The sequence below is a fragment of the Ammospiza caudacuta genome, chromosome 6, assembly GCF_027887145.1.
Source record: "Ammospiza caudacuta isolate bAmmCau1 chromosome 6, bAmmCau1.pri, whole genome shotgun sequence".
NCBI lineage: Eukaryota > Metazoa > Chordata > Aves > Passeriformes > Passerellidae > Ammospiza > Ammospiza caudacuta.
In genome coordinates this window covers 30,618,564-30,643,684 of record NC_080598.1, presented here as the reverse complement: position 1 = coordinate 30,643,684, position 25,121 = coordinate 30,618,564, and the positions used below count along the sequence as shown (strand labels likewise).

Below are 25,121 nucleotides of genomic sequence, written 5' to 3'. Positions count from 1 at the left end.
TCTTCAGAGAAAGCTCGAGTTGTGAAACTTCAGTTAATTTCTGCCCTAAACTAAAGCTGTGTGTGCAATAGACATAAGCTTGTACTCTCCTAAGGAGACTGAAGGTGCTGGGATGAGAAAGACATGTAAACTCTAAGCTGGAGTGTTAAATATCTAGTTAAATAAGTATATAGAATCATTGTGATATCATCAAAAAATCAGTTTTGTGGAAGTTCAGGTTTTTTTCAGTAGTGGAAGAAAGGAATGTTCACTAGATGAACTCTGGTTTGGCTTATCAGCAAGTATAAAGTCACTTCTACTTTAACTACAAGTTTTGTTATGTCTCAGTGATACTGCATTTTGTGCCAGTGACGCTGGGGAGTATAATAGAAGTTACGTACTGGTGAGGTTCTTAGCATAGAAAGTAACTTCTGTTTGTTAGCTTTCAACATGTGCTAACAGAATTATTTCAAGATAAATATGGAAAATCTGGGGCAGAGAAACCCTTTTTTGCCAGTATCACCACACTTCACTGTCTGCATATATGATTTAATACTCTGTTAGGTTAGACACAGATCAAGAGAGTGCTCAGAATGGGATACATGAGTAAAGTACAGATGTTGCCACCAGGTACTCAGCACATCAAACCGTAGTACAACCCATACTGTGAGGGAAAGTTCCAGAAGTTCCACACACTGTGTAATGAAAAAATACCAGTATTTACACAACAGAGCTGGATGTACTTGTTTAACTGGACCTTACAGTGGAATAAGGCTTTAAAACTTGACATAACATGCTCTTACTCTCCTGATAAGCATTTTGTGTAACTACCTTTCAGTGTTTGGAATATGTCAATACAACATCAAAGTATCATTTTTCTTCATTAATATGCACTGAAAAGAAATGGGAAACAAGGAGCAAGTAAGATCCATTACCAAGAAATATGTATATTTATATTCTAAGTTGGTGAGAGTCTTATTTTGTTCTTAGAGTATTTAACCTGCTCACCTGCTGATTTGGTCTTTTTAATCATAGCTGTTTTCTTCTCTTTAGGCAGGAACCTCTACTAAAAATAATGATCTAGCTAGATGGTCATGGCTCTAAATGTGGGCAGGGGAAAGGCCCTAAACAGTGAGTTTAGCTTCTTAATGAATTCCTGTCCTACCACTAATGCTTTCCTATTACTGAGAGGGAATTAGACCTTTCATGTTCTTATTAAACAGGGTTGCTAGATAGCTGCTTGCAGGAGTAGTATTTTGGAAAGTGGATATGCTGAAACCTGCAAGCTGTTGGGTTTATAGTACAATTGAGTCACGCTTTTTCATATTCCGTACATTATCTGGTGTAGGAATGTTGAGTACAGAATTAAAAATTAGTATACATTCATCCAGTGTGAGCAGTATAAGGTATTGTTTAATAGACATTTTATTGTAGATCAAACTGATACTAATAATAGAAAATAGTTTGGTACAGCCGTATGCCCATGTTTGGTTGGTTGAGTTTTTTGTTTGGCTGTTTCTCCTTCTTAAACTACAAGTAGTTTTATTTATGGTTAGACATCACTTTCAGTCTAAAAATGGCTTCTTCTAAATGCATTTCGTATTTCTGTGAGCTATTGAAAGTCAGTTTGCATTGCAATACTTACATCAAAACTTTTAGGTGCAATAGTTCTGTCCCACTTAATTGTAGCACAGATTTTCCTGTAATGTAGTCAAATAGTGAAATACAACATTGTTCTAAACATGCAGAATTGCATGGCCCCTCAGATTTTACATTTTTTATATTGAGTGGTTCTATGTATCATAGCATTTGCAATATGTCACTGACCCAATTGATCATGCACTTGAAAAGGCATTGTGGATGATACTTCAAATATGAATAGCAAGGTAAGTTTCAAATATAGAATTGACTTTTTTGTTTTTTCGACCAACCAGTCATAGGTGAACTTCTTGAAAAAATACCACGCTGACTTTTAATACTGTTCTTATTTTGAAATAGAAATGTCCCCTTAAGTTACTTACTTAACGCCATTTTTGTGGGACCATTTTAAAAAAGGGTTACTGGCATATGCATTACTTGTATTCAAAAGAGCCGAGAAGTGTATTTTCTCATAAAGCCTGTCTTTATCTGGCACCAGGTTAAAAAGGTCAAGCTGCATTTCCTTGGCACGATTCCTCGCGGCTGGACTCAGAGTGTTCACTCTGCTGTCCAGCCAGCCTCTCCCAATCGCTGCCTGTCCTCAGTTCCCACCGCGTGTCTTGCTTCCCGGCCCTTGCTGACGGAAAGCTCTCGCTCAGCGTGTTCTTTGCGAGGCGCTGCGCCGTGCGCCCTGCGCGCCGTCCTTGCCGGGGCCGGTGCGGCGGGGCCCCGGCCAGGGCGGCTCCTCAGCGCCCGTCGGAAGTGAGGTGGCGGCAGGGCGGGGCGCGGGCCGGAAGCGAGCGGGCCGGCTGCGGGCGGCGAGGAGCCGGTGGCGGAGCGCGGGGCAGGGCTGCCGTGCAGGTCCGTCTGTCGGCGGGGGCCGGCGCAGCCCCGGCGGGGCGAGGGAGGGCGCGGCGCTCAGGGGGCCGGGCGACGCTGGGGGGCCGGCGGGCTGCGCCACCGGGGACGGGCCGGGCCCGCTGTTCGGGCGAGCCCTGCGGCACACGCCCACGGGCCGGGGAGGGTCCCTGCCGCTCTCCTGCTGCCCAGAGCGCCGGGCTTGGCCCGCTGCTGACGCCGAGCGGGGTCGGGCCGGGGCCTGACCGCACCCTCAGCGCCGCGGAGGCCTCCCCGGGGCTGGGACCGCTGTGCCTCGGCTACGGCGGGGCTACTCCGGCCCGAGGCAGGGCTGAGGACAGGGGTGGCGGGGGTGCCCCCAGAGCGGTGGCAGCTGCTTCTTGCTGCTCACTTGAAGGGGAAAGCACAGGTTAACCGCGCCGCGCTTGTCTGATCGATACTTGCTTTGCTTTCTCTTCTGCGAGCAGCTTACTTGGCGTGTCACCTCTGTTTATTAGGCTAAATGTAAGCGCATGACAGCGACAGTTGTAACTCCTGTTGTTCTGACCTAGGAAAGCCAAAGGAAGCAAGGAAGAACTTTTTTAGACAGGCTATTTTAACATTAACAGCTTCATTAGGAAAAAAAAATGTCTTGGTGAGTCCCTTTTCAGGTAAAACAAGCAAAGTTTCAGTTTGTGTCTGTATATACACAGTTCATTTATAAATTTCATTCATTCATAGTTACGTTTCAAATTAAAATTTCATTTATTTAGGAATATAAAATAAAGTTGTTTGGGAACATGTCCTGAATCTATTTTCAAAAAAAACTGTTTTAACTATCAATTTTGAGGTCTGTCATTCAAACTTTGGTGCAACTCTTCCATCAGTCACGCTTCCCTGTCTTCTGATTCTCTCAGCTTATCAGTAGCTGAGGGTTTTTTGTTTGGTGGATTTGTACTGACTTTCTTTACCAGTCTATAAGCAGGATTTTGTGGTTGGTGTTTCGTTTTGGTTTTCTCTCCACTAATTTAATTAGAATTTTAACATGCTGCTGTGTGAAAAATCTCATTCTGATAGTCCACATCTGGTTGTTCATTTTTTTTTCATTGTGGTTGCCCTGTCACTGAGAAATACTACCAGCCTTAAAACTACATTGGTAGTAGCAGCCTTAAACCTACATTGGTTTTATTCTGTAGCCCAACCAAAGAATTGGAGTAAAATTTTAAAAATAGGAGCAGTATAATTAATACTTATTTTCATCATCTGATCTTACATTTAAATTACATTATAAATTAGATGTGCCCTATTTTTAATGGCAAATGTGGAAGGGAGCTATTCTAGTGAATACTACATTTACTTTCTTTTTCCAACAGGTTACATGCTCCCAGTAGACTTGTTAAATTGGTGTGGCTTCCTATTGGCTCTTCACTAAGTTAGCTGCCAAAGTTAGTAAGCACTGTGCCTTGGTCTTGTTAGGTACATATTTATTTGTAAATAGAGAAACAGCTTCTGTTCTGTTTATGAAAATAGGCTTAGCTCTCTCTTTAAGTACGATGCTGTCTTGCAGCACTTGTATCTTGTTGCTGCCAAAAGTGAGAGGCTTTCTTTTGTGATGTCCTCTGTTGTAAGAATTTTTCAAGATCTCTCAATGCATTAACTGATTATACTAAAGCAGCAGAAAAATATTTTTGGGGTTTTTTTCCTGGATTTGTTTTCTTCCATTTTAGTGAATAAAATTACTGTAAAGAGTTCTGGTGAGTGCTGGAATTCACACAAGGGAGGAGCCATTTGGGACTGGCACTCCACCCTTGAGGTGTATTCATTATTTATTTTTTATGTGACCAAGCCTGTGATTTATCTAGGCCAGCTCATTTTCTCTTAAAATCATTGGGCTTTTTCCTGAAATTTTTTTAGATTAATAAAACTTCCTCTTTCCCTTGTATTGCTGTAGCTTCTTTTGTTATGGAACATATAGTTCACGTAGGACAATTTTCTCATCTGAATTTCTCCAGGAAGACCATATAAAGGTGTTATAGACATGTGGCATGTAGATGTAGCTGGTACATAAAGGGAACTGAATGCATGTTAGTTCTTGAGGCTCAGCTGAAATACTGTCTTGTGTAGCACCAGGTCACTTTTGTAACATCACAGTGTTAAGGAAATGTCTAGATTTTAGATAGTCAACTGTAACTCAGTCATCCTTGAAAATTACTGTTAAATTTATCAGCAATCCAAAACAGAACAACTTGGAGCAATTGTGCTCTGCTGAGATAAAACATGGAAGTTGTGCCCTGAGCAAGTATGCAATGCTTCTCATTTATTGCACAATAAGGAATGAAGAACTGTGTAAATTATTAGTTTGTTGCTGACAGATTTCTGTAGCTGATGAACTAATTTGATAACACTTAGAGGCCTTTATTTTTGTGCTGGAAAATCCCTATTATGACCTTAGTAGATGTGATAGTTTGGTATCGTGGTTAAATACAGAATGGTTGTCTTTGTTATATGTGAACTCCAGAAACTGGAGTAGGAAGGGGAGGGAAAACCTGTTCGTGTTAAGAACAAAGGCTTTTTACACATCTCTTTCCTTTCAGCATCTCAAGAAGAAAGGTCCATTTTGTGTGGAAATAAGCGATTCCCAGAGGACTGTCCCAATGACAGAGCTGTCTGCACATTTACCGCAGTTTCAGCATGGGCAGCTGACAGAAAACTTCCCTGATACCCACCTCAGCAACACCGTATGTAACAAACAATTCTAGTACCTGCTAGCAGTTAAATGGGGATGAATAAATAGTTTGTTGAGGTACATTTTATCTTTCTGAACTGTTGTGGTGATAAGCAGTGCCAAAAGAAATATGCTGCAAAATATCTGATGTTCTAAACTAGAGATAAGACCTCTCAAATAAGACCTCCCCCAGTTTAAAATGGTGTTGGAGTGACCAAGCTATCAAGGGAAAAAAAAAAAAAGGAGGTCAGACACTCTGGTATCAAACACTGACATTTACAGTATTTAGTGAGCTCTCATGATCTGCCTGGCTGTGGTCTGCTTGGTTCACAGGTTTCTCAGTCACAGAGTTAATTTTAGTCTAGGTAGAGCTTGAAGCCTGGGTTTTGTTAGTGCTATTGCTGGAGGACTGTTCCTATGCAGGAAGAACAGCTCTGTCTTGTCTTACTTGTGAATAATTTTGAAGGTGCTCTCCTGGTTCTTGAGGTTTTGGGGGAGGAGGAACTCAAAACCTGAAGTTTTATATGATTGGTTTGAAAGACCTAAGCTCATACTTGTTGCTAAAACTATACCATTGTACCATATGTATTTTGGAAAAATCAGGTTTAGATGATCTACTTGGGTGTGGTGCTCAGGTTCTTAGACTTGTTACACTGTTCCTTGTTCCTGCTATAGCTCTTGAATATCAGGTTTCCTTGTGGCACGGAAATGCTTTTGTGAGGCTGGGCCACTTGTAATTGTGTCTATAGCAATAATTCAAGAGAATGTTCTGATTCCTGCTTCAAGTCTTCTGTACAATCAGCAGTTTAAATAGGATTTTGAAAAGTGCTCAGATAAGCATCATGCTTATCAATAAAAATATAAAACATTTGAAAAATTAGAAAAGTGGGAACATCCCTTCTCCTTTTACTTCAGAGGAAATGAAAAAGGTTTCTTTTCCTCTTGGACAGGTGAAAGATTAATTGTTATTGAAAACTTCTGCCAGATTAAAAAGGCAGAGCTCAGTAGTAAGCTGTGGGCTCACCATCCTTACAGATAACTTGGTGGTGCTCCTTACCAGTGAAGGGTTCTATGTTCTTCTCACTAACACACTGTACTGATGAATAACTGCCACTTGTGCCTTTCCTTTCGTGTTTAAGTAACTGTAGTTTTGATACTAAGTTATAATGGTGTTTCTCCCCTTGACACATCTACTTTGTTTTAGTACACACCTACAAAAGTCCTTTCCTGCTTAAGTATACTAGCTTCTGTGGCTAACAAGTCAGCGTGTGAAATCCCAAAGTGCTATAATTTGCCATCTCTTCTTCTAGTCACACACTAAGAGTTCAACCTAGTGTTCAATATCTGCCACTGCATAGCATCGGTGGTGTATGTGAGAACTGATGAAGTCCATGCCCACTCTCAGGCATGGTGGTCTGCTCCTGATGGATAAATCTGGATTTAATAGCTAAAAACTTCTTATCAAATGTGCTGTGTTTTTATCTCTTGGTTCAGGGGCACTGGTCTGGGTTTGCTATTAACTATTTTCCCGATAGGGAAAGAAACCACTATCATTTGATATTGATATTGTTTATTCGCCTGAAAGCGTAGTTCATAACTTACATTTGCTTACGGTGTTACAACAGGTGTTACTGACTTTTTAGCTTCAGAGTTTTCACTTTTAACTATGTCTGAGGAAAGTGAAGAGTCTGTTCCTTTGCTTCCACTTCAGCAAGAGTCCATGGCCTCTGCTCTGTTTAATACTGATCAGGTAGGATATAAGTGCACTTTGTTCTTTTAAGCAGTGGGGCACACGCATGTAACATTTAGCTACACTTTAGTAGCCTGAAAAGACAGCTTATTTTCTATCTTTAAGTGAAAATGAGAGAATAACTTGTGTAACTCTTGATGCTGATCTGGTTTTCATGCACTGTGTTTTAGTATGTAAAGGCCTTTTTTGATTACATCTTTGTTCCTAAGTAGTGAAGGGAGTAAAATGATACATATTGGTCTAATTTCTTCCATTTTTCTATTTGTTTGATATAACAGGTTTTTGTAGTGGTGTGCTTAGTTGATCAGGCTTTTCCTTTGGGTGTTTTTGTGTTTACTCTGTGAAGCTGTAGATTTTTAACTTATTTCAATATATTTCTGTTCCAGAGATGGGGTAAGTGCTCCCTCATGCAAGACTGTTATTACAGCAGAGAAAAAGCTACACATTCGGCAAGTGTGCAGAAACCTAAGAGCTCAGTCTGCTCTGCTTGTGCAGTTCCAAGGCTCTGTTCATCTCCAGTGTATTGTTACTTATGATCATCTTAGGCAATTTAGATGGTTACACTTATTGTTGTCTTGCTGTAAACTCAGAGAAATGGAGTATTTTACTATCAAAGTGAAAAATGTTACATTTCTGCTATAATCTGTACAGAAATAGGTTTAGTTGTAGCCAGCATTTCAAATTAATTAAACATGACCTCTTTATTTGCATTCTCCCTTATTCCCATTTCTATCTGATTTTCACTAATTGTATGTGAGGACTTTATGCAAAATGCCAAGTGATTTATAATAAATTTTTCATTTAGTAAGAAATAATTTTGATCCCAGCATCTTTTTCAGTGCATATTTCAAATTAATGATACTAAATTCAAACTGAGGTTAAAACTGGGACTCTAAAAACCTGGTTGTGTCCTAGTTCTAATTGTTTAATTGAAACAATTTTAGTTTGGGGTTTTTTTCTCCCCTTACATTCCAATTCCTTATTGAAAAGTGAAACAGATTTTCTTAGAGGACAAGTCTTGAAACCCTGATGAGCTTGATCCTGAGGAACCACAAAAAAAAGGAAGGAATAGGCAGAGCATTTGGTGCATATTATTACTTTGTACTGCTTTGTAAAAGCAAATTTTTCATAAGTTGGCAAGTTGTAAAGCTTCAACCAGGGTTTTAGCAATGTCAGTATTTACAGTTCGAAGTCCAGGGACTTGTGCTCCTTAATTACTTAAGTGCTTTTAAAAACCCCGCTAGGAGTTTCTGAGTGTACTTACCGTCTTCTCTTTTCTGAGGGTGGGGCTGGGAAATTTCTGTAGAGAGAATCTCTAAAATTATTATTGATTTATCGAAAAACTGCAGTGAATTAATGAGATACAAGTCAGTAGTTATGTTTAGAAATGCTACTGAGGTCAGGTAATTAGACTTCAACATTGCACATTTAAGGAAAAAACTACCTGAGTAGGAATACTTAAGGAAAAAATCATTAGGTTATTTTCAGTGTCCTGTCTTATGTCCAGATCAATTTTAAGAAAACTGAATGATACTTCAAAGGTATTGCAAAAGGTATCATCCTTCAGTTTATTGTACGTTTTAATCTAATGCTGTTTTGGTGCACTTAGTCAAACAGAACTGTTCTGCAGGAAGTAATTTAGAAGCAATGAGATTAATTTTGTAAGGAATCAAAACTATTTTTTTCTTCTATATTAAACCTCTTGAATGTGAACAGTACAGCACTGATTTTGGACATGGTAATGCACTAAAAAAATGAGAAATCTGTATCAACTGTCACATTTTAGTGCTTGTTTAGAGTGTCTGGTAATGATTTTATTTCTTTGTAGTCCAGAAAAGATAAAGCATAGATCATGCTCCTGTTGTGCTCTCTGTATGTGCACACAACGTAGAAAAGGTGAATGTCCCCTGCTCATGGTGCTTCTTGAAGAGGGTGAAAAAGATTTGTGATACCAGGAGCTTGGAGTGCAGGTCTGATCACTTGCTAATAGGTGATGTTCCCAGTTTGTGCTTTTGCTTCCTTTGGAAGTTCACCGCTGTCTTGGTGTTTGAATTATATGCTTGATGTTTCATGTGTTACACCCTTCATGTTTCAGTAGGAAGGACAGGAAGCTCTTTCATACTTGTGATAAGAGTGATGGAATTTCTTCAATATCAATGAAAGGATGTGGCAGTAGTTTCCTTGGGAAAGAAGAAAATCTGCATGCTTAACTTTTCATGCTGAAACTTTGGGATCAAATAGAAGTCTAAAGACTGAAAATAACCTGAGTTTGATCATCATTTCTGTGTTATTTTTACTAAAAACATGAGAATACCATACCTCATGAAGATCCATTTTAATATATATTTTACTTGAGTATACTCTAGTGGAAGTAACACAGTAAAGGAAGGAGGCATTTTCTTGAGATTTTCATGGAGAGGGAATCCTAAATGTTTGGCATTATTTTTAAGGGTCAATACAGCTTATTCTTGTCAAGTTACAGGCATTTTACTGTCATGCATCCTTTTACCAGCTGCAGTTTGAATCAAGGGAGATTCCTTTATTAATCTTTTGAAATTCTGTTTGAAGGAAAGACTCTTAAATGCCACCTGCCTACTTTTTACTGTTGATGTTTTTAATGTAAATGTTTCTAACATGACCCTGTGCTCCCATTCTTTTAATAACTCTGATGCAGTTAATTACTCCTGTTTAAATCCCTGCTGTAGCAACTGTTCTTGGCAGTAAATATTATCTTACATGTTTCCTCCTCAGGGTCATCTTTAGCTTAACATACAAGCTCATGATAGTAGAGAGTTGCTGAGGACAGTGGTTTTTGTGTTGCAGAATGACAACAGTGAAAGACGTCGCCATGATAATAGTGAGCGCAGAAGAAATGACAATGCCGAGTCTGAGACCAATGGGCAGCCACAAAACAACATTCAGCGGGTGGTGGAGCAAGATGAAGAAGAAGATGAAGAGCTAACACTGAAATATGGGGCAAAACATGTGATTATGCTGTTTGTGCCTGTCACGCTTTGCATGGTGGTTGTTGTTGCAACTATCAAGTCTGTCAGCTTTTATACACGCAAGGATGGACAGCTGTATGTATCAGTATTTCCCCCTATCTTTTTAGTGCACTTAGATAATTTTCTTCAAACTTCCGTTTCTTTTGGGGTCTGATTCAAGCAGTGAACTTCCTCTCGCCACCATTTTCCCTTCTCCAAAGATAGTTTTGTTTTATTCCTTCCAGGAACCAGACTCTTCTCTTTGTGGTAATGTTGACATTTGTTATTTGTCTGGTGACCAATGGGGATAATATCTTGGTTGTTACTGCTTGATTCAAATCCTCGTCCTCATTTTAATACTTTATCATGCTGTGTGGTATTTGTAAAATAAACACCATCTTGAGCCAAAGCCATTTCCCTTGTACTATGCCAGAATACAAGAGTTTTGGAAAAAGAACAAAACTAGTATTGTAAATGAAGTAGCCTATATGCCATGTTCTGGTTTGCCCATGGTGTTTGATAAAGAAATTCAAATGCAAGGGGAGTATAACTTCAGGGGGTTCACTTCTGGTGAAGTTATAGAAACTTTCCTGGCAGATGTTTCTGTAGAAGTTTTTGGGATTTTGGTAAAATATTAATGTTGGCAAAAAAAACCCCAATTCCAGTGAAAGCTAATTTGAGAGAAAGGGGGCAAAGGAAGACTACTGAGCCTGTCAGAAACTGCAGCAAGTCATAGAATCACAGAATGTTAAAGAGTTAAAATAGACCTTAAAGATCAGTTCCACTGTGAGACAAAATGATTCAGAGTGTGTTTGGCTTTGAAATGTTTGTATAATATAAGCATGTCATAATTTTTTTTACAATTAGAAAAGAAAATTGTTTTCTCTCTGTCTCTCCTTCCCACCCCACAATGAAGTAGTTGCCCCAGGAGATTGTATTTCTTTACAAAAGAGTGAGTTGAGCCCATACATTGTGTTGTTGAAATCACAGGGGGAGCCTTTCATGGTGAATCCGTAGGTGAAATTCCAACTGCACTGGTCAGCCCACGAGTGGTATAATGGGAGAGTGGCAAGAAACACGCAGCATGGGAGTAGCCATATCAAACTGTGGGCTGCTGTGGGCTTTATCTGCTTTACAGAGCAGAAAGCAGTAGTAATCTAAGAATGTAGGAGAGGCAGGTCTTCTAAGGAATTCAAGTTTGCCTAATATGATAATATGCCACCTTTCAAGTTTTGCCTTAGTAGAAAATAGATGTGCTTTAACAGCTCTGAATTGAAAGATTACTGCAATTTTGTTGGATGTTGGCCTCACATACCCAAAACATTGGTGCATTCAGTGTCATTTCAGTTGACTTTTTGTTTTTGTAGCATCTACACTCCTTTCACAGAAGAGACTGAGACAGTAGGACAGAGAGCCCTGAATTCTATTCTTAACGCAGCCATCATGATCAGCGTTATCATTGTCATGACCATCCTCCTGGTTGTGCTTTACAAATACAGGTGCTACAAGGTAAGTAGTTGTGCTAGTGTGATTTATTAGTACAGATTATTTAGAAAATGGAACAAAATGAAGGCTTATGAAGGAGGAATGAGTGAAAGTAGCAGAACTGGTGATGTAATTCACCATTTCAATTTTGTGGCTTCTGTTCTTTTGGCACAAAGCAGGGCAAAGGCCCAGTGCTATCACTGCCATCTGTTCTGTCAGTTAGAAATGCATTGCTTCTATTCTTTTGAAATTTTCATGCACTGAAATCTTGCTGTGGTCAAGAAATACAAAGGACAGAGTTGGCCCTATTTTGTGGGCCCCCTATCCCTCCATGTCCCCGATACAGACGTCTCCCATCAGTGTGTGTGGCTGCACACACCAAGCAGTATTTGTGTGGCAAACACAGAGACTCTAAGGCTCTTTGTGAAAGGCTTCACTCTTGTAATGACATCATCTAGGCAAGCCCAGGCTTAGCATAATTAATTGCAGTGCCACCTGCATGGGAGGAGTTGTCCATGAAAATTCCTGGTTTGTTTTGGTCTTAATGATTCATTTGACAAGGCTTAGCCTAATAAAGCTTCTCAGTATGTAGCCAGGATCTTGAATCAGTTGTAAAACACATAGTGGGATTCAAAGGTTTGCTTCATTTAATTTTGTTTTTGAGAGGAGACAGTGGTTTTGGTCTTCATGTCTGTGAGTGAAACCCCTTTACAAATTATCTGTGGAGTGGCAGGGGAAATTATTTTTGCCTGATTCTGTATACATTGTGGAATACGTTTTTTGACGTATGGACCTTCACTTTTATCATAGTGTGGTGTTACATCTGAACTGACAAAATGTTCTTGTTAAACTGGCAATTCTCTTCATTCTGGTGAAGTCAACTACTGTGCTTTACCTAGGTTCCTTAGTAGCCACTTGGTTCTCCTCAGGTGCTGAAGGCAACAACTAGTTTTTACTAAGCTTTTCACATTTCTGGTTTCCTTCTTAACCTTTTAAAGCACAGCACATTTTCCTTACAATAATAATTGTTCTACTAAAAATCTGAATTATTACATACCATAAATTTCCTGTGGTTCTATTTTATGCTAATTACACTAAATGATTAACTTATTTTTAAATTTTCTGTCAGAGTAGTTCTATGCTGCTATATCAGAATGCTGTGAAATGTAGTTATCTGCAATAAAGTTCTATTTTACATGCAGTTCTGTATGTAGATTGTAGTCCAGATTATGAGGAATGGAATTTATAATGAAAGAATCTTAAGTCTTCATCTGGTAGTGATAATTTGCTTATCCTCACAAGATTTTTTCTGAAAACTCTTTTGAAGAAAGGAAATACTACTTCAGCTTCACTGTTGTTAGTTTACTATGGTTGTCTTGTACCTGATATGTTAAGCATGATCCTGATTCTAGCTCCTCAATCTAACCGGAAGCAATTTTTGAAGGGGATTGTATTTGATTAGCTTTTTCTTTTTTATTTATTATTCTCTGCATTCTTCATTGTTTCACTCTGCCTAACCAAAGTCTGACTGCTGTAGCTCATTTTAATTCTCTGTATCCTGCAGCTCATCCTTAATTTTTATTCAAGTTTTAGTAGGTAAGGCCAAATTTATACCAGCAATCAATTAGCATCAAAGTTGTTGTTAAATAAAGAATGAAAATTCTTTAATGAGAAGGCAGAAAACCTGTTGTGGTACTGTGCTAGGAAAACAGCGAGCAAAACTTACAAGAAGTACTCTGGAAATGTCACTTGTAAGAAAAGAGACCCGTGATTTGGAAAATGCTGTAGTAAATGAGATACATACTGAGAATAAAGCAAACATCTGTGTGTAAAATGCCAACTTAATCAGCTCTTGAATCTACCTCCTCTACTTCTGTTGACAGTAGTTATGCAAGGTGTGTGTAGAAGTTTGCTGGACTATAGCCTTGGTGTGTGACACTGTCAGCATTCACTATTATTTTAGGATGAAACACTACTGTTCACTTTATTTTCTCACATGATAGAAGTTTAAGAGCTTATATTACAAATACAAAGACTTCAGAGAGAAGTCATGAGAGAGCTTTCTCTGCTGTTTTCTTAAAGTAGTTTCAACTAATTTTACAGACGAATAAAATGACTCTTGTTAGGTCCTTGCTTAGTAGCTTTACGAGTTGTGGAAAAATTTGGCTCTGCTTGAATCAATATATACTGATACTCACCTTTGAAAGGTTCTTTCTCCCACTCTCTGTGAGTGGTGAGAGTTTAAATACTGAGACAGATACTTTGGCAGTTTTCCTGCAGCATCTGTACAGGCACTGTGCTTATTGCATGTGGGAATTTCTTATGTCTTTTTGAGAACATACTAGCAAAAGCCAGTCTGTTAGATTAAGAAGTTAAATGACAGGTTTTGTTAGGTTGAAAGTTAAATCTGAACCTCTTCTGAGAAGCAGTGTAAAGGAGGAGAGTGAATGTTTCAAAAATGGCCAAAAATTTTAAAAATGCATATGAAAAATGTATCATTAGACTCAATGTACTAAATTTCTAGCTGTAAGGGCTGGATTCTTGATTAGTCAGAAAGTCCTGGTTGCATCACAAAAGTGTGATTCCTTTAGTTTTTGTACATATGCACTTTACTTTTAAGCTGATTTTTGCTAAATATTTTAAGAACATCAGATGCGTTCTACTACACATCTTTAAGAAGAGGACAAAGAGATAACGCATTTTTTTAACAGCTTCTGAATACTTTATTCTGGTGTACATATATAGCAAATTTAGCCAGGAAATTTTCCACTGATTGTATCTGTTGTAAGCAGGATTCCTTATGTAGCTTTGATTTCTAGATTATTGCTTCTGATGGGTTGTCTACTTTTAATACTGGGTCAGGTTTTATAAAAGAGATTCTGTGCTGGGACTTTAACAAATATATCTTCATTTTCAATTAAGAGATACTAAGACATTACTGGAGTTAAAGGTGTGGGATCTCAGCACCTCAGGATGGAGGTGCAGAGAGGCCGAGACCACCCTTGGGGGGCTCGGGAGTCCTGGAATGTTGCCAGAAGTGTCTGGTGGCTGGACTTTGATCCGACACAGGAGACGACGCCTGTATGAGGACTGGGAAGGTTTTACTGGGTGAATGGTGAAGGGATAAGTTAGTTAAAGTGTAAAACACAGGGTTTAGGATTTTGGTACAGGGGGGTCTAAAGAAGTAAGATGGAGGAATTGGGGCGTGTCCTGTTCTTCTTCTTCTTCTTCTTGGCCTCCATCTTCTGTGGTGATGGTGGCACTTGGGGATTGGTTATTACTAAAAGTGCACCGGTTAATAAGGGTAGGAGGTATTGGGGAGAAATGATAAATATTGTACACGTAACTTAGGGTATAAAGATAAGTGACCGCCCCGGGGGCTCGCAGTGTGCCCATGGCTGACTTGGTGTGCAGACCTCTGTTGGGCTGGAAGAAAATCTTTTAGATAAACAATTAATAAACACCAAGACCGAGACAAGATCAGAAGTCTCTCCTTGTCCTTTGAAGCGCCGGGCTCTTCAAGGCTATCCCTGGGCCTTTCCAGGCCACCTAAACAACACCGAAAACTTACAAAAGGGATCTTCAGTCATGGTTTTTTCACTTTGCACAATAAATACCAGAAGAATGCACTTCTGTTAGTGCAAAGTTTAAGTGCCTGTCATTTCCAGGTTTAAATCTTTGAGTGGCCTTGCTGAGTACATCACTGAACTGTTCTTTATTGAATTGTTGGGCATGTAAGTCTGCTCTCATGTCAAAATTAGGGATTGTGTCTGTAGATGACTGATAAAGATTATCAAAATTCTTATATAGTCATTCATCAGTGACATTTCAGCAGATAAGTACTGCAGGTTTTTCTGGGTTCCAGCATTTAATTCTATAACTGCATTCTGAAAATTATTTGAAATCAGAGCAGCACAAAAATGAATCATGTTTTCCATCTGTGTTCATGCTGGATGATTCTGCTATGTTATAATGCCACTGGTATCAAAATGGTCTAAAAATACACAAACAGTAGTTTTCAATAGAGCTGAAGACATCTACTGAAAGTTCACAAAGCACTTAAAATTCATAAGTGTAAAGTGAAATACACCAATGTGCATAGACTAAACATGAATGTAGCACCAACCAAAGAGGGAGATATCTTAAATAATTTTCTTGCTTTAAACAAAAGGAAAATTAACCTTAAAAGTCTTTTGATATATGCTACATTTAAAATAACAAGTCTGAAAACATCTGCATTGATATCTTCTTCTCCAGGTGATCCATGGTTGGCTTATCATTTCTTCACTTTTGCTGCTTTTCTTTTTCTCATTCATCTACCTGGGGTAAGTGAATTAAACCATTAATATGCTATTTTTTCATGTATCACTTTATGTATGTATTTATTTTAGAACAAGGCCTTGAATCTTAAGAGGAATGATAGTGAGTAAGCTATTGCAATAAAATTTTTAGTTTTGTATAGTCTGATAGAGTACACATAGAAGAAAGAGTGATTCATAGGTTTATAATGCATCTGATTAGGTACAGATGGTGTGTGTGTCCTTAGGATGCATCACCAGAATAAGCACATCTTGCTTATCAGAATAAGCATATCTTGGGAGGAGCTTGTTCTGCTGACATGTCTTCTGATAACATAATTTTTCACTGACATATGACTCAAGGGCAGTTGTTTACATCATGGCTTTGTTAGCTGTATATCCAAAGGCTGTTTGCATGGAAGTGGTGGAGTCAGCTGAAAAGAATCTACTATCTCACCAAAATATACTCAGTGCTTTTCTTCTCAAATTTGGAAGCATGCTCTTGTCCAGACATCAAGAAAATTTGGCCAAAATACTCAGTATTTTCTGAAATAAGCAGCCTCCTCAGGGTTTGTAACTAGAGTTATGTCATGAAATTATTATACTCTATATATTTTTATGCCACTTGATGACAAACACCTCTCTTTGAAGAAGCTTATTTAATTTGGTCTCTGGAAGGAGAATGTGATCTTCCCTTCAGTCACTTATTTTTGCTAAAAGTGATCTGTGATGCCTTTTGTGGTCAGTAGTTTCTCTAACCCTAACAATGGCTTTTGAAATACAAGGCAGTTCCTTCATCTGCCCCTGCTGCCTTACAGCAGTGCTGGCTTCCTTTTCCCAGAGGTTCAGAGAGTGAGGGACCAGTTGTGTAGACCAGTTGTGCATGAGGACAGTAAGGGACATCCTGTTAACACTGTACATCTCGAAGGTCAGCTGACAGCTGCAGACAGCAAGTTTGCTGGAGGAAAGTATTAGCAAATTATAGGGTTCTTAGGGTTCTTGATGAGTTGGTAACAGCAGATTCTGCAAAAAGCCTTCACAGCCATTTCTTCCCTGAGTCAGCAGAAATCACCTGTCACTTGGTGATGGCATTGTCTATTTTGGTTTTACTTATTTAGGTTCCTAATTAGTTTATAGTATTTGGTGTGACAGGGACACAGTTCATCCAAAAATAAAGCTTTTTACTTCAGTGTTTATGGGGAATAATAGAATAAACATGTACCTTTAAAGTTATCAAAGCATTCTACAGGCAGCATATTAGTAGAGATCTTTGCCTGCCTTTAAAGGTCCATTATAACCTCACAAGTTCTGATTATTCTGATTTGTAAAAGTTATGAGCATAATCAAAATGACTGATTTTGCAGTAATGTCCTTTCCTGTCAGCTTCTGCTTTGGTTGAGAAGGAAATAGAACCTTAATGAAATTTTTTGAAAAAGCAAAAGAGTAGGTGTGAAGCAAGTACTGGCAAAATGTATCCTATTGTGAAGAATAGTTAAGTATTAATTGGAGAAAGAATTTTACATTTATGCCACTATATTGAATATGAAAATTTTTAAAAGGTATTCTGAAGTTTGCATCTGTAGTTTGTTTCCATTGTTTCAAGCAAATGCCATCTATATTATTTATCTTTTTTTTAGAGAGGTTTTTAAGACATATAATGTTGCCATGGACTACATTACAGTGGCACTCATGATCTGGAACTTTGGTGTTGTGGGAATGATTTGTATCCACTGGAAGGGTCCCCTTCGGCTCCAGCAGGCATATCTCATTATGATCAGTGCTCTCATGGCCTTGGTGTTCATTAAGTACCTTCCTGAATGGACTGCATGGCTTATCCTGGCCGTCATTTCAGTGTATGGTAAGTTTGGGAGCAAGGCACAGTTGTAGATCCTGTGGTGGGAATTTCTTTTATTCCCTGACTTTTCCACTTACCTGACTAGACCTTTAAAAAAAGTATATGTGTGTGTGTGTGTGTGTGTATCATCCAAAGCAGCAGATAAGGTGATTACAGACTTAATAAGTAAGATCATGGTCCTAAACTGAGATCAGTTCTCTGCAGTTGGGCTCTGTATTACTGTATGATCCCATCTTCTCTCATGTTTCCTGGACTCTCTAGATTCTTTGAGGAGGAGAGCTGAAGTAATTCAAGAGAGAAGAATTGAGAGAGACCCATTTTGGTGGTTTTTATGAAAGTGGAGAGCTTTCAGCTTCTCATTTTCCCCAAGAATCTTTGGAATCCCTTGTATATTCAGAATTTAGGAGCTTGTTGTTTCTGTACAGTCCCATGCAAATATAGATTTGCCCAGCCTATGAATTGCTCAAATTTGTGAACATAGAAGCAACAACCTGATCCATACCTGGTAATATAGTGAGAAAGAAGGAAGGATTAAGAGCAGTTTGCATTGCTCAAAGTAACTTTATATTTAGAAGGATATGGTTGTGAGATCTTTTTCATTGACTATTATTATTATTATTATTATTATTATTATTATTATTATTTATCGTAGTTGTTGCATACTGCTCTTTTTCAGAATGATGGCTGAGAGAGACCTAGCTGTAGTTTTTCCATAAAGCTTTAGGGGGCACTGAGCACTTGGTGAGAAGATCACTGTATCCTAAATAGTGATTTAATTTCAAGGCAAGACTAAAATTCAGTTACTTAGACATAATTAAAACATTACAGTTAAGTGAAGATGTGCTCTTAATTTGAATTTTTTTGGAGGCATGTAAGTGTGCTGAGTGTGTGCTCTCATAGTCACTGATCATGATAAAGACTGAGAATCTGTCCAGATGTAAGTGCAGGGGTTGATAAGATTTGATTAGCTCTGATTCATCAGTGTATTCCTTAAGTGTCCTCTTCCTTCAGGGAGAGGAAAATTGTCCCTTGTGTGTATGCTTATGGATCACAAAGCACATTAAGAAAAACTTCCCATCCTCCCACCCCATTTCCACCCTTTCTGCAACTGGAACAAATCTGAGTGCTTCAGGCATTCAGCCTTTATTGAGTGATAGCAAAACTAAATTACTCGAGATCGAGTTCCAAGACCATGGTATGGTTGTTTTGGGTAAAGGGGATGTAAGTTTTCAAAGCCTGCAACCCCAGGAGTGGGGTTTTTTTCTGTACTGGAGTGGGACCAGCAGTGGTGCCAGAGCAGTTGGCTCAGGTGCAGAAGGCCTGCTCTGAGCAGCACAAAGCTCCTGACTAGTCAGCTGTTCCTTTCAGTGTCAGATTGAGTTTCAGATTAATTTAAAGACATATGGTGAGTGGACAAGTGCAAAAGGCAGTAGCAATGTTAGCTCTCTATCCCAATATGCCTATTTCACAAGAAGTAGGCTTCCCCTGTTGTCTTAAAATTTCTTTTAGTATTAAACGTAGATTACAAAAATCTTTCCTAATAGAAGGCAAGCTTGGGTATTTCTAAGATGGTAGTTGAAGAGTAGCTTTCTTGAATTATTCACATGTCAGCATATAAACACAGGTACATTTCCAGTTGCATAATATCTTAAGTGGGGAATATAATGTTTTAAAATTTGTATGCATATTACAGTAATATGTAAAATAGGTTGCATAACTGAGAATATTAAAAAGCATTGCTGTAGGATACCGAATTGTTGCCAATGGCAGTCTTCAAAATCCTTAGTCAGGGTGAATTTTGTTACTTCAAGTCTCTCCAAGTGTTATAGAAAAGAAACGTAACTATGTCTGCAGGGATGTCACATCTGTTTGCTTTTTCTTTCAGATTTGATTGCTGTCCTGTGTCCTAAAGGTCCTCTTCGAATGTTAGTTGAGACAGCTCAAGAGAGAAACGAAACTCTCTTTCCAGCACTTATTTACTCCTGTAAGTACATTTTGTTATTCTTTAAGCTTGCAATCACCCACTCATCTGAAGCAATCTTCTCATTTGTCTGGGTTTAATAAGATGCTTTTCAGCTGAATTCTTGATCTGTTCACTTGGGCCTCAGTTTTCGTTTCACTGTTGACTGAAAAATGTGAAACATCATCTGACTGAGACATTTCAAGATAAAAACCAGCATGTTTTGTTCCAAAACACAAACAGGAAGAATGGTAACAGACCTTGTTTTGGATAAAGTACTATGTCCTTAGGCTGTAAATTAAGCCTGTTCAAAGGGAACAATTGTTTCCAGAACATATTTACCAGCTTTCAGTCCTTAAATAACCTGTGTCTTAGTATAAGAAATGTGAGAAATTACTAGAAGGAGGTTTGTTTGTGTGACTGTTTTCTCAATGGCTTGTCCTTTTTGGTAAATTGTTTCTCCCTGCAGTTGTGAAAAATAACCTATTGAATTAAAGTTGCTGTTGTGACCTGTGTATCAGTTAGTGCATAATTCCATTGTTTGTGAAGTTCCATGTTACTGCTTGTAGTCACATGGATAACAGTGAAAGAGGCTAATCAGAAGCCATTATGCTGCTGGTGCTCCAGACAGGCCTGTATTTGGAAGCAGGAAGTGTGCTGCAGACTGGCCACTTCAGGGACAAGCTTACAGTGGAGAAAGGGGAGCACTTTCTTTATCTGTCACACTTGCACAGCATCAATAAAATGTGGCATAGCTGCCTGTTACTCTGTTTTGTGAGAGGAGTGGTTAACACTGAGAGCTTGAATTAAGAAACACCTTTTATATGTAACAACATTTGGTTACCTGCAGATTGGAGGATTGTTTGTGATGGCGAAGGCAGAGAACAATTAACTTTGATGTAGATACTGCCTCTGAATTGTCAGAACTCTTTAACAGTGTTTAGAGACCTTTTTACTTGCAGATAAAAGAACTGATTAAGGAAAAAAAGTAAAGAAATTGTTGATTTTCAGAGGGAGCCTTATATGTAGAAATAATTTGTCTGGCAACAGCTGTTGCCTTTTTTTTTTTCAAAATCTAGTAGAAATAAAATTTTATTCACCAGTTTTTGTAAATGTGTTGTTGCTGGTACTGGCTGTGTTCCAGATATTATTGTACTTTAATGAGAGTAAAATTGCCTGTTGGAAAAGATAGTTGTATCCAAAAAACCATGAAAAATGAGAAATAATGGATTGATGCTATCTCAGAATTTCATACATCTGAAGATAAAATTAGCTATGCTGTTGTGATTTGCATTTCTTTGATAGCAACAATGATATGGCTTGTGAACATGGCTGAGGAAGATCCAGAAGCCCAGCGGAAGTCCAAAAACTCCGCTTTTGATAAACAAGGTGAGCTTTGCTTTGGACAAACCTTTGTCACTTTATTGGAATACATGTTTATGGATACTTGTCTTTCAGTTTTTTAAGAGTCCTGGGTGCTGTAGAAGAGTGAAAGTATGGAGGCCTAATTAAGAATGATGGATCTGTCAAGACTTGAGATATTGTTTACTTATTGTGCAGTGAATGTTCTTGCATTCATTTTTCTGGGTACTGGGATGTTGGTGTTGAAATGACTCCATATAAAACCATCAACTGAGCTCAACTGCTTGTCAAACTGGGATGATACAGTATAGTACCAACTCATTTATATTTGTGTTAGACAGAAATACGCCTAGCCCTTTTGGCTATGCAGATAGTGTTTAAAACATGGAGTTTGTTTATTTATATGTGTTACTAAAGCAGAGTGCAGTTTCTGAAGCTTTCAGTAAAGTTTTCTGTTTCACTGGAAAATTAAGCTGCCAATGTCAAGTAAAGAAGCTAATTAAATATTAGATGGTAGTTTATTCCTTAAATTGTGATCTTTGTTAGGTCACTACAGAACTTCCACTTTCATGTTGATGTACTCCTGAATACTAGGACTTGAGTGCAGCATGTAGGTGCTGTGACTGTAGAGTGTATATTGACTCCTGAATGTTTAAGTAAATATTAAAATCCTAAGAGAGGAAGTCTTGTGATTGCATGTGCTAGTTAGATGTTGCTAAGTATTATGGAATACTTCATTCTATCTTGTTCTTCTGTGATCTTATATGTGGAGAGACTTTCATATTTTAGAAGGCACATTTTTGGAGGAGTCTTAAATGCCTTTCTTCCTTTGAGCTCCAGCAAGCCGGGCCCAGAATGAAGATGCTGAAGCAGATGATGGTGGCTTTAGTCAGGAATGGCAGCAACAGAGGGACAACAGAATAGGACCCATTGAATCAACACCTGAGTCACGTGCTGCTGTTCAGGCTCTACCCAGTAACTCTCAAACAAGTGATGACCCTGAAGAACGTGAGTGTGGACTGCTGTGTCTGAAAAGCTTACTAAATCTGAAGCTAGTCAGTCAGGCATCCTGAGTGAACACATGCAGGATTCTGTGAGCTATTAGCAAGCTGAAACGATGCGCTTGCTCCTGATGAATACTGATGTGCCTCATAGGAATAATGGTGTTGGTTTTTGATAGTATTTCATTTGGTTGCAGAGCTGAGTAATGTTGACCAAATTGCTCTTTGGTTTGATGCACAGACTCAAAACTTTTGTTGCACAAGCTGTTTTCAGACCATTACATGGTCAGTTGCATTAGCCTCTGTCTTTTTCATGCAGTGTTCTGCTGTGTGTCACCTCTTTTGGATTTTAGGCCCTGCAAATGGAGGGTTTTTTTATGCCTCAAGATTAAACTGCTGTGATCCACTTGGTAGGAAGCAATATTTAAAACCTGCTTGGAGGCTGAAATGAATGCAGAATGCAATGGGCTTGCTTAGTTTTGTCCAGCATCTTGCTAAGGTGAAATATCTTTGGAAAGTGTATGATATCAGTGCTCAGATACCTGTTTTAACAGACTCATGATTTCCACTTGGAGTTCAAGCTGCTATTAGATATGCAAAGCTCTAAATAAATTAGGGTGTGCCTGTCGTGTGATACTGCCATATTTTAGCCGGTGCAGCTGCTTCCTCTGATGATCAGGTGCCCCTCTGTTTAAAAATACAGAGACTTCTACTTTAAGAACAGTTTTAAAATTTACTTACTAAAAACGTCCAAATTCAGCGTAGTGCAAATGCTTTTTAATTTCCAGAGCTTAAAAAAATAACATTGTGATGCAAAAAGTCTAGCAAGCTCTCTCAATTAATTTTTGAACTAAAACTCTCATCTGCCCAGGCTAATAATTTTCTCCTGCTTGTATTCCAGCAGTGAGTAGTAATGATCCAGTCAGACTTGTCAGCCAGCATTATTTTACTAAAGTCTGGAGCACCCAAGGCCTGTTTCAGCAGTTTAAGGGTGTTTTAGTGCTTAAGAGCTTATCATGAATGCACTGTTCTAGGCATTTTATTGGAGCCTGTTGAAAGAGAGTAGGGTTACCTTTTTTTTCCGTGCATTTTCTCCCTTTTTTCCTTTCCTCTCTCCCCCCGCCTTCATAATTAATCAAACATCCACCCATGTTTTGATGTTCTTAGTTCCTTGTGGAGCTCCAGAGTGAGCATTGGGCTGGACTGTAGTGTGATGGGAGAGTAATCAGTAGGCCAGGTGAAAACAGCTGGTCACCTGATGCTGGTCCTTCTTAATTAACATCTTGGACTAAACATGAACTGGTATTCAGGAAATCTTACAGTGCTTGCAGAAATAATTGAGTATTGTGCTTCCAGAGTTGTTGCTAAAGTGGTAATTACTATATAAAAGAATAAGAGAGAATGAATTTTCCTGAATCTCACATCTTGGACTAAGTATATTGAGTTTTTGCCTTTGTGATATGCTCTGTACTTACACACAAGTGCTTTTAAGAACTACCTGCATAAGAATTCCCTAGGAAAATTGGGAAGGCAGTGGAATATTTCGCAGTTTATATGTTTCTAACTGGCAAATAATATATCTTGTGCAAGGGATTTATTTTTCCCCCTCCCTCAGCCAGTTCAAAGGAATTATTCTTTAATATTCTGTTGAATATGACAAGACAACCAAAAGTGGATACCCCTCCACAAATAAAATTACAGATATCTGAGTTTGTATATACTACAGTTATAGGAAAATAGGAGAATAGGGAAATGCTAATTAAAGGGCGAATTAATTGAGTAATGTAGTGTTTCTTAGCCATGTTGTTTCACAGGAGTTTATCACTTGATTCAGGAATGGTACTAATTCTGAAAATAAAATGTTATTTTTAGCAAGTCTTGTTAATAGTTGATGTAAATGTGTATTATTCTTCAATAATTACTGACATGTAATATTAGTAGACTGATACTTAATGCTGCCATATGTTCACTTTGCAGGAGGAGTAAAGCTCGGTTTGGGAGACTTCATTTTCTACAGTGTCCTTGTTGGCAAAGCTTCTGCGACAGCAAGTGGGGACTGGAATACAACTTTAGCATGTTTTGTAGCCATATTAATTGTGAGTATAATGTAAAATTATAGTAGGGATAGTTTCTTATGTTCGTGAAGGACAAAGTTGTAACTGCTGCATTTTGTCTTTGATCTTGTTTATTGGGTGACCAGACTGAAAACTGGTGAGGACTTTAGCTGTGATTTTCATTGGCTGTACATCTGTCACTAAAGCCTTTAATTTAGGAAGACATAAAGCATAACCTGTAGCATTAATATTTATACATATATGTATTTTATATAATTTTTTGCTTGTCAGAGTTCCCTAATTTCTTCCTATGTCTTTTGTGTTTTGTTTTTTTTCTTCCCCTCAGGGTTTGTGCCTTACACTTCTGCTTCTTGCCATCTTTAAGAAGGCCTTACCAGCTCTTCCAATCTCCATAACCTTTGGGCTAGTTTTTTACTTTGCAACAGATAACTTGGTGCAACCGTTCATGGACCAGCTAGCATTCCATCAATTTTATATCTAGCAGACATGATTCTGAAATGGATATTTGTAGCAAATCTGGGAGGAGGAGAAATGGTTCCCCTCAGTTCTCAAGTGAGACTGAAGTATTCCAAGGCGGAATCATTACAGCTTCCTCCGATGGTGGTTTTGGTTTGGTTTTTTCCTGAGACAACTGCTGCACTGGGCACCATATGATTTTTCCTGTGTGAAAGTGGCTTCTTCCTGACGGCCAGTCTAAGCCAGGTGCTGTTATATCAGAGGTCATCTGATATACATATCTCTGGTAAGGACCACCTGTGTGAAAATTGCTAATGCTTCCACCAGCAATGTGATCTCTTACTACAGGCTGATTGTTTTCACAGCGCTAAGGGTGCTCAGGACTTCCTTGATGTTAACAGAGGAAGCTGACAAATCCCATGGAGCTTGTCCCTGTAACTGCTTGAAGAGAGAGAGCCCAATCTGGACTTCTTCAGCAGTGATGTTCTGACAGTGGAGCCCTGAGTGTGCAACAGGAAAGGACTTTGTAGCAATTTGACAAAGGGAGAAAGTATTGTCACTCTAAGAGTGCTCCATGACTTCATAGCCTCTGTGCCTGTGTGTATTTGGTTTAGTAAATCTAAAAGTTTTTTTCTTTTCCCACACTGGAACTAGAGCCTGTTCTCAGTTTTAATACTTTGCATTCTCAAGCATGGAGTGCACCTTCTTACACCTGC

The 25,121-nt window shown here is 38.6% G+C and overlaps 1 protein-coding gene across 5 annotated transcripts; it reads left to right on the top strand.

Annotated features, from left to right (window-relative positions):
• Positions 1 to 2,428: 2,428 nt before the first annotated feature.
• PSEN1 (presenilin 1) lies at positions 2,429 to 25,049 on the top strand. 5 transcript variants are annotated; one of them, XM_058807047.1, is made up of 12 exons: positions 2,973 to 3,109; positions 5,049 to 5,192; positions 6,891 to 6,929; positions 9,753 to 10,009; positions 11,281 to 11,422; positions 15,656 to 15,723; positions 17,334 to 17,554; positions 19,437 to 19,535; positions 20,817 to 20,900; positions 21,714 to 21,881; positions 23,852 to 23,970; positions 24,275 to 25,049. In XM_058807047.1, exons 2-12 carry the CDS (start codon positions 5,109 to 5,111, stop codon positions 24,428 to 24,430), a joined length of 1,437 nt encoding a protein of 478 aa, XP_058663030.1. In that variant the 5' UTR covers positions 2,973 to 3,109; positions 5,049 to 5,108; the 3' UTR covers positions 24,431 to 25,049. The 5 variants fall into 5 exon arrangements, with proteins under 5 accessions (XP_058663033.1, XP_058663030.1, XP_058663029.1 ...); XM_058807046.1 differs by having other exon boundaries at positions 21,708 to 21,881; XM_058807050.1 differs by lacking the exons at positions 2,973 to 3,109; positions 6,891 to 6,929 and adding an exon at positions 2,429 to 2,478 and having other exon boundaries at positions 21,708 to 21,881.
• The last annotated feature ends 72 nt before the right edge of the window (positions 25,050 to 25,121 follow it).

Coding starts and splice junctions, on each gene's coding strand:
- PSEN1 (XM_058807046.1), top strand. CDS start 5,109: ATGACAGAGCTGTCTGCACATTTACCGCAGTTTCAGCATGGGCAGCTG. Junction 15,724..17,333: donor TTCTCATTCATCTACCTGGG/GTAAGTGAATTA, acceptor TCTTTTTTTTAG/AGAGGTTTTTAAGACATATA. Junction 23,971..24,274: donor GTTTTGTAGCCATATTAATT/GTGAGTATAATG, acceptor TCTTCCCCTCAG/GGTTTGTGCCTTACACTTCT.